Below are 9,152 nucleotides of genomic sequence, written 5' to 3'. Positions count from 1 at the left end.
GCATTTTTCATCACAAAATGTTTTTTTTTTTTTTTGACAGTTTTTCATCACAAAATGTTACTATTATCTTTAAATTAATCAGAAATAGAAGTCAATCAAGTCACATACATCAACAAAATTTTAATTTTAATAATTGAATTTTTTTACACGTTTTACGAATTCAGAAGGATTGAGAAACGATTCTAATAATATCGTGACAACATGCATATATTATAACTAACACACGCGATAATTCGCGTGAACATATTTATAACATAATCATTTTTAATAAAATTATTTAAGTTACTGATTATGTTCACAAAATCCTTTAATTATTTTTATATTGCACCAAAATAAGTTGTTATAATAATTTTATTAGATAAATTAAGAATATATATATATATATATATATATATATATATATATAAATAGCTGTCATTTTTAAATATTGTTGAGGTTGACCTCAGCCGGCCCATACGTGGATTTTATAATTATTTTATTGTTGAAGATGTAACTAGAATGATATACATGTAATTATATTTTATTGTTGAAGATGTAACCAGAAGAATATTATATTATATATGTGATTTTTTAAGAAAATTATATATATGTCGAATAAAAGTTTTATATACATTCTAAAAAAAAAAGTTATATATACCTCTCCAAAAAAAAAAATTATATAGAACTGTCAAATGTTTTATGAAACGGCTCTTTTCAAAATTATTTTTAACAGCAATGGAACATCTGTTTTAATGTTAAAATAAGATGATTAACAGGTATTCTAAAAGAAAAAGAAAAAGAAAAACACAAATAAAATTAAAAAATATTCATTTTTCGTTTCTCTGAATTTTAGATCTTTCAGCTCATAGGAAATACAAAAAAAAAATTATTTAGTAAATGTTCTTTTTTTTTCTTTTTTAGTTTTCAAAAAATGTTATTTTTTAAAAACAAAACCATTTTTTTATGGACCTTTCCAGTTTTTAACAGCAGTCAGCCTCTCCAATCATTCGATCATAATTCATTTGGTAATCTTTTTTTCCCATTGATAGCTGTGAATCAAGATCCTCAGAAAGGTAATTCCTCGGCTTATTTATGATTGGTTTCTATAACACAAATATCATGGTTTTTAGATCAATTATTGTGCTCTCTTTGATGTTTATGTTTGTTTGATTTATTGGGAAGTTAATTTTTCCTGGAAATAATGGTTATGGTCGACTAAGAATAAGGAATAGATATAACTTGGGTGATTTTCTTGTGTCTTGGAAAGAACTGGGATTCTAGAAAAAGTTGCAGGCTTGAAATTAATAATGCATGTTTTCGGCTGGAGTTCTATAAATGATGATGTATTCCTCGTACACAGATGGATGAGCCAAAATCAGATTACGGGCATATAATTGAGGTTCACGCTGATGCCCCAACAGTAGAGAGTGGTTCCGTTGGGAGCAAGGCCTGTGCAGGAGCGGCCTGTGGTTTCACCGATTCCGCAACCAGTTCTAAAGATGCGCAAGAACGATCAGCTTCGATCAAGAAATTGTTGATAGCTGTTGGATTGTGCATTGTATTTATGATAGTCGAAATTGTAGGTGGGATAAAAGCTAACAGTCTCGCGATATTGACTGATGCAGCTCATCTATTATCAGACGTTGCAGCTTTTGCTATATCATTGTTTTCACTATGGGCCGCGGGTTGGGAGGCGAATCCAAAGCAATCTTATGGATTCTATAGGATAGAGATATTGGGGGCGCTTGTGTCGATTCAGTTGATATGGCTTCTTGCTGGGATTCTGGTCTATGAAGCTATTGTTAGACTCGTACAGGATACTGGTGAGGTTAAAGGTTTCTTAATGTTCTTGGTTTCGGCTTTCGGTTTAGTTGTTAATGTTATCATGGCTATCTTGCTCGGACATGATCATGGGCATGGGCATGGGCATGGACACGCGCATGATCATGACCATAACAACGATCATGACCATGATCATGATCATGATGGCAATGATCACACCGGCCATGACCATGATCACGTCTTTAAGGACGACACAGCCCATGATGAGCATCACCAGCCTAATGCTGGAGATCCGAGTGAGCCTTTGATTAAATCAAAACAAGGGCGTAGCAAGAAGCAAAGGAACATAAATGTTCAAGGGGCTTACCTTCATGTGCTTGGAGATTCAATACAAAGTGTTGGCGTCATGATTGGTGGAGCTATTATCTGGTATAAACCCGAGTGGAAAATCGTTGATCTTATTTGTACGCTCATCTTTTCTGTACTTGTGCTGGGGACAACGATCAAGATGATACGTAACATTCTCGAGGTTCTCATGGAGAGTACTCCAAGAGAGATTGATGCAACAAGAATTGAAAGGGAGCTTTGTGAGATGGAGGAGATAGTTGCAATTCATGAATTGCATATATGGGCTATAACAGTTGGGAAAGTTTTGTTAGCATGCCATGTTAAAATTAAGCTTGAGTTTGATGCTGACAAGGTTTTGGACAAAGTGATCGAGTATCTTAAGAGGGAATATAACATAAATCATGTCACTATCCAGATAGAAAAAGAACAGATTCCCAGAACTTAGGATTATGTTATTATTGTGTATTTGAAAAGTACTTACATGTTCTATAAATGGGATGCAGAGCAATTTGAAACTTTTGGCATTTCTTTCATGGTAGATAAAAGTTGTGGGTCTCAGTAATTTCTGCAACTTTGTCACTTATTGTTCTTTTTAATGGTCTTTTGTCTTTTTGTGTAATTCTTGGAAACAGTTGTATTTGGGTGAATATTAGCAACTTCTTTTGTTTGTCACATGAGTGCAGCATTTACTCGGGATCTCAAGTATCCCCTCCGATTTCGCCTCTTGCAACAACAATTTACACGCCACGCTCCAAAAGTATCTATCACAACTACATTGGACCCAGTAAGGGATGAGCAGGGCAGTGAACTCACCTTCTTAAAATTCAATTTGAATATTTTAAAAGTTTATACATAATGTTTACTACTTCTTTCATACACTAAGTTGCTATCTCCTTCAACAATCACTGGTCAAACCACTGGATTCGTAGCTTAAGAAAATAGAACCTTTTTACTCTTTCATCCGAAAGTCGAGTCAAATATGACACCTTCCAATCAACTAAAATAGAAGATATCATGATATATATAGGATAAACATTTGTTTCCGGTCTAGCAAGAAAAATTGCTATAAAGTGCAAATACTAACTTGGAACTCCAAAAACATACATAAATTTGGAGAAGAGATTCACTGGAACAAGGTTAACAAAAAAGATGCAAATTTCTTTTTGATTTTACCCATTGAAGAATGAATACACATCTCTTCGTACACATTGAGTACCCAATTATGCATACATATCATGCATGACAACATAATTCTTTACACATCAGCTCATCCAAACTAAGTTCAGACTTTCACATAACACGTAACAAAGAATAATAACAACAAAAAAGGTTTCTATTTTATTAACCTCCTTCAAACTAAAATAAATTTCCTTTTTGTGTTGCTGTAAGTACTCGTACTAACTTTGAGTGAAAGCACAATTACCAAATGCTCTGACCCAAAGAAGCATATACGAAGATACCCACCCGTGTTCGACAAAAAAACCCGAGAATTAACTCAAGGGTTGAGACTGTGACTCACTCCAACCTTTTTGTCGGGCCCTCAGCTCCCACATGGCAGTGAGTTGTTTCTGATCTAATAAAGCTGCTTCAGCCTTTTCTCTTGCCTCTTCACAAGTCTCCATTCCAGAATTGCACTTATCTGCCTCTTTCTGGTATTGGGAAGTCATCTTCTTAGCTTCAAGCAATGCCATATCAGCACGTCGGTGATTTTCCGTAGTTTCTAATTCTCGAGTCTTTAATTCTTCAGATAGTAGTTCGGCAAAGTTCTTTTGTGTATCCTCATTCACTTCTGGATCATGTTTTGCACAATCTGTAGACGTATGATAAAATGATAATAATGATAAAATAAATTAATAAAGACACTTGGAAAATGATATCAAACCAAATTAAACGTTACTCAAAAGATAAAACACAGTCCCAAGAAATATACCTGAAAAGGAAGTATTATTCAGTCCTGCAAAATAAATAATAGTAATAACTGATCAGCATATGCAAGCTTCGACCAGAAGACCGAGTGAAACATAAGAAAGAGGAAATACAAAAACAAAAAATATAAGTCCACATAAACAAGGTGTCCAGAACAAACACTACCAACTCCCCATTACATATGATAGCTTAAAAGAAGCCATGAATATTAACAACAGTCAACATATGACAGGTAAATAGCAAGAAACTGAAGGTAAGAAGACATGCACATGTATCACATAAAAAAAAATTAGAAGACGCTAAAATGAGTGGTCCCACATAAACATCTTGAGTTTCAGCACTCGATCTAATACCTGAAAACATATATTCTCCTGTCAGCTCAACAAGAAACATATGAATAGATGAATGGATCATAGATAGAAAAATTCTATGCCGGAATAATGTAGTATTCAACCTTAACTAGGTTGATTAAATTGAAATCACTAAAACGTACTATTTTTCATCTATTTGTATCCGATTGGAATAAATATAATGCTCATGTCACCATCTATGATTCACCACTTTTTGTTATGGAAACTAAAGAAGTTCAACCATACTCCACATGATAGCTATAAAAAATCACATCACGTAATTTGGCCAAGAGTTGTCAATAAAAGAGTGCATTTTCCCTTCTTGAACTAGAAGTCGTGGTCATTGGTAAGCCAGTAACCTTGGGGGGTCAAAAGTACACATGACTTGAAACAACTTTATATCAATGAACTAGATTTTCATATCCTCAACAATTACAAAAAACTGTGAATAACTGATGGTAACATTAGCCCAGCATTCAAAGATAGCATGATAATTATTGTCCTGGCCTGGCCATTTGTCATTTGCTTGGCAACTAAGAGGCCTTAAGCAAAAGAGAAGCCTCCAGAATATACAATTCTTGATGAAATATTAGATTCATCAAAACTTGAACTAGCCATAAATGCCCACTCTCAAGCAGTTAACAGATTTTTAAGAAGCGTAAGGCAAAATAAATTGCATAGCAGAAGAGCTCTTACTCACAATCAATGGACTAGTTGCTACATTTTTCAAGAGATTCAACAGATCTCAACATCCTCTAATTCCACACCATTAGACACAATCATTTCATCAACATTTGAAACAATAAACAAAATCCAGTTGAGCACAAAAAGCAAGTCCCAATAACTCAACGCGAGACCGGCGCACAAAATTGAGAGATCTAAACAGATCGAACATGAAGTTTACCTTGGGAAATGGACAGAAGGGGCTGAAAATCACAGTCACAGTCGCACGGTGGGCAATACTGGGAAGACGAGCGGCTAACAGCAGCGATTCCTTCCTTCAAGTGCCAATACAGAGGTGGCACCCCTATGTATCCGGCCAAGCATGCTGCCATTATCGCGAGAGCTGCCTTCACAACCCCAGTTCTCACCGCCATATTTCTCCTTCTGATTCTCCCTGAATCTATGGAGATAGATCGAACACCAATATCAAGGTGTATATATATATATATATATATATATATATATATATATATATATATAGAACCAAAAATTTAATATCTGAGTCGCGTTACTATTTTTTTATTGTTTATTTTTTGAATAAATATTTTGATTATTATTATTTTTATAATCAATATAGAATTAATAATTATTAATTAAATTTATATAGAATATCAGTTCAGTTAAAATACATGATATTCATATATTAGATTATACACAATACATATATATATATATATAGAACCAAAAATTTAATATCTGAGTCGCGTTACTATTTTTTTATTGTTTATTTTTTGAATAAATATTTTGATTATTATTATTTTTATAATCAATATAGAATTTAATAATTATTAATTAAATTTATATAGAATATCAGTTCAGTTAAAATACATGATATTCATATATTAGATTATACACAATACATATGTTAGCTTAGTGTTATATTATACACACGATGATGTTAGTCTATATTAGACCAATACAAATCGCGTAAAAATCTAAATTAGGTTTTTTCCATATGGAAATTCATGAAAATAAAATAAAACTTTAATTAACATGTTCATGTTATAAATCTAAAAGAAGGGAAAAGAGAAATAGAATTTAGAGAATGACTCAGTAATAAATTATATTATTTTTCAACGAGAGGTTCCTATTTATAATATCATCAACTATAATCATCTACAGATTTAGCAATTTATAACACTCTCTTTTAGATGATTGTTCCCGTAACAATTATTTTTTCAAAACCACGTCTGGCGATGAGGTTATTTGGAGAAGATGTGAAGAGTAAAATATTGTCTCGTGAAAACTTTGATAGTAAAATCCGATTAGAAAATATGAAGGAGAAAAAAAAGCACATCAATAGATATTTCTTTTGGATGTCTTCAAGACGATTGAAGTGTCTCGTCAAAATCTTACAAAAAAAAATACTCAATGTGACAAAAACCTAGTTAAAGAAAAAAAGTACGACGTCTTTATATTAAAAAAATACTCAATGTGACAAAAACCTAGTTAAAGAAAAAAAGTACGACATCCTTATATTTGTTGATCGTTCTTCCTATTACGAATATCACTTGAAATTTTTAGGTCATCTTATTTTGTGCATGGTACTTTATCAAAAGTTGGTGTATGTAATATCTTGTGAGTAATTGGTCTGCACATTGACTTGTGTGGCATTATTGAAAGATAGTTAGGCCTTCTCCAACTACAAAATCTATTTTGATACAAATTACTAAATATAGTGCGATTTTTGAACCAAATATAACATTAACCTCCAACTCATTTATTTCAAATCTTACCCCAAAAAGAATATTCTCGAACTATTCTTTTTATTTTGCATATATTAATTATTATATTTTATTTAATATATTTAAATTATGACTAATGTTTTATTATTAATAAATTTTTAAATAATAATATTTAAGTTTATAATTTGATTATATAACATAACGGATCCATAAATAAGGTGTCAAACTATTAAACTATACAAGAATCAAATTAGAAATATTAAGCTACAAGTTGGGATTTCAGGATTTGTATCTTTGTATCTCTTTTTTCATAAAAACTCATTAGTATCATCGTAGATTATATTTATAGGTGTTCGAACTATAGGTTCAAACATTCTGAATTATTTGTATCTTGTGATTTATTAGATAAATAATATATCGAAATCTTATAATTTAACATGCTTATTATTCTTCAGTGATTGTCTTTTTAACATCTGATTTATCGATAACTTTTACAGTATTACCATATAAAATTATTTGATATGAAATTTTAAATTTGTTTTTCTCTTTCGAAGTAAATTAGCTTTTGATCTAATTTTCCGATCACGTTAATGGCATATTTTAGCTATATTTGCAAGTAAAATAAGAGATAGTCATGCATCGATTTATTTCATATTGTCTAAATAGCAAAGAAACTATAAATAAATCAGAACTCAAGAGCAAATAAGGAAGAGATTATTCCACAAATCCCACTTTGAGCTACATATAATCGTGTTCAAGACTCGTAGAATATATATATATATATATATATATATATATATATATATATATATATATATATATATATATATTTAAGCGAATGAAATATTTAAAATACCTTGACATATATACTAAACAAATTTGAATAAAAGCATTTTATTTTTGAAAAATATGAATTGACAAAGGAAAACTTATAATCAAATTAAATTGTATCTACTCCAAAATTACTTGAAAATGCAGCGAAATCAACCTAAATGTTTTCAAATATTGCATTAATCATGGTAAAAAGTATATCTCTTGTGAGAAAGTCTCGTGAATTTTTATCTGTGAGACGGATCAATCCTACCGATATTCACAATAAAAAGTAATAGTCTTAGAATAAACAGTAACACTTTCATCATGGATATTTTCAGATCTTCATACTAAGATATTAAATTTTCATGGATATTGACCAAAATTTTTTATTTATTATTTTATCTTAGATCCACATTCTCAAGAATATTGATGTCTAATATATTATATAAACATTATTCATAAATATTAAAATCATGTTAATCCAAGAACATCAATATAAAATTAAAATTTTTGTCAGTTAGAGGATATCGATATAAAATTTAAATATTTTTACTACTTCAAAAACATCCATAAAGAATAATAATGAAAATTATTATAACACTCGTGCTCATAATATGTTATAAATTTAATAACAAAAAAATGATATTATTTTTCAATCATAGGTCTCTATTTACAAGTTGGGGTTTAAAACAAATACACTATCGAAGCCATTTACATGAATAACGACATCCATTGCAATCATCTACAACAAATCTAATAATTTATAAAGGTGATCACGGTGCAGTTTACGACTTTTTTAAAAAAATCAAACTGAATTGTCATATACGGTTGGTTAGTATTTTGAAAAATTAATCGCGGTTTTACATGAAAAATTAGCCTTATGATTTTGCGCGGTTTTAAGTGGTTGCGGTCGATTTATGGTTTTTTTAATGAAAAATATTAGAACATATGTTCTAATTTATTTGAAAATAACAACAATATATTGTCTTCAAATATAAATATAGTTCAAATCATATAAAAATCAAAATAGATAAACAATAATCAAGATTAAAAAATAAGTTAATAATTTAATAACATAACACATTCACAAAAAAATGATATTTACATTATTTTATCTTTTTTTTTTACTTTCAAACTTCAAACAAAATAATGTAACAAAATAAATAATACTTTAATAAAAGACTAATACGAAGAATACTTAAAGAAATATAAGTTTTATTTGTAAGAATAATAATTTTGAAGAGAGGTAGAATATAATGAATGATTATTTCTTTATTTGTATATGTTTTTATAAATTATTATAATTTTAGGCTCAATATTATGGTAAGCAGTTTAAACGGTGCGGTTTGGTGCGGTTCTTAGCGAAAAAAATAATCGAATCGCGTATCAGTGCGGTTATGATTAATATTTTTAATCGCGATTTTTATAAAATCTATATATATATACAAGCAGAGTTGTCTGCTATTTGTAGTAAATTCCTGCCCAAAAAATATTCTATAACAGGAAATTATCGATACATGTTACTATAATAAATGATTAAGGTTAT

The 9,152-nt window shown here is 30.1% G+C and overlaps 2 protein-coding genes across 2 annotated transcripts; one reads left to right on the top strand and one right to left on the bottom strand.

Annotated features, from left to right (window-relative positions):
- Positions 1-934: 934 nt before the first annotated feature.
- On the top strand, positions 935-2,781 carry LOC140810635 (metal tolerance protein 1-like). Its single transcript, XM_073168487.1, has 2 exons — positions 935-1,052; positions 1,340-2,781. The coding sequence occupies exon 2, from the start codon at positions 1,340-1,342 to the stop codon at positions 2,552-2,554; it is 1,215 nt and encodes a 404-aa protein (XP_073024588.1). The 5' UTR covers positions 935-1,052; the 3' UTR covers positions 2,555-2,781.
- A 478-nt stretch (positions 2,782-3,259) lies between these two features.
- Positions 3,260-5,547, bottom strand: LOC140810688 (uncharacterized). Its single transcript, XM_073168558.1, has 3 exons — positions 5,290-5,547; positions 4,040-4,063; positions 3,260-3,919 (listed from the first exon to the last, which is right to left on the bottom strand). Exons 1-3 carry the CDS (start codon positions 5,480-5,482, stop codon positions 3,600-3,602), a joined length of 537 nt encoding a protein of 178 aa, XP_073024659.1. The 5' UTR covers positions 5,483-5,547; the 3' UTR covers positions 3,260-3,599.
- Positions 5,548-9,152: the final 3,605 nt, after the last annotated feature.

The sequence above is a fragment of the Primulina eburnea genome, chromosome 13 (genome assembly GCF_022965805.1).
Source record: "Primulina eburnea isolate SZY01 chromosome 13, ASM2296580v1, whole genome shotgun sequence".
Taxonomy (NCBI): domain Eukaryota; kingdom Viridiplantae; phylum Streptophyta; class Magnoliopsida; order Lamiales; family Gesneriaceae; genus Primulina; species Primulina eburnea.
The sequence above is the reverse complement of the archived record's forward strand: the minus strand, read 5'-3'. Positions and strand labels throughout refer to the sequence as shown.

Excerpts from the sequence above, each read along its gene's own strand:
- LOC140810635 (XM_073168487.1), top strand. The coding sequence starts at position 1,340 with ATGGATGAGCCAAAATCAGATTACGGGCATATAATTGAGGTTCACGCT.
- LOC140810688 (XM_073168558.1), bottom strand. The coding sequence starts at position 5,482 with ATGGCGGTGAGAACTGGGGTTGTGAAGGCAGCTCTCGCGATAATGGCA. Across the intron at positions 4,064-5,289 it reads CCTTCTGTCCATTTCCCAAG|GACTGAATAATACTTCCTTT; the intron begins GTAAACTTCATG and ends TTTATTTTGCAG. Across the intron at positions 3,920-4,039 it reads GAATAATACTTCCTTTTCAG|ATTGTGCAAAACATGATCCA; the intron begins GTATATTTCTTG and ends ATACGTCTACAG.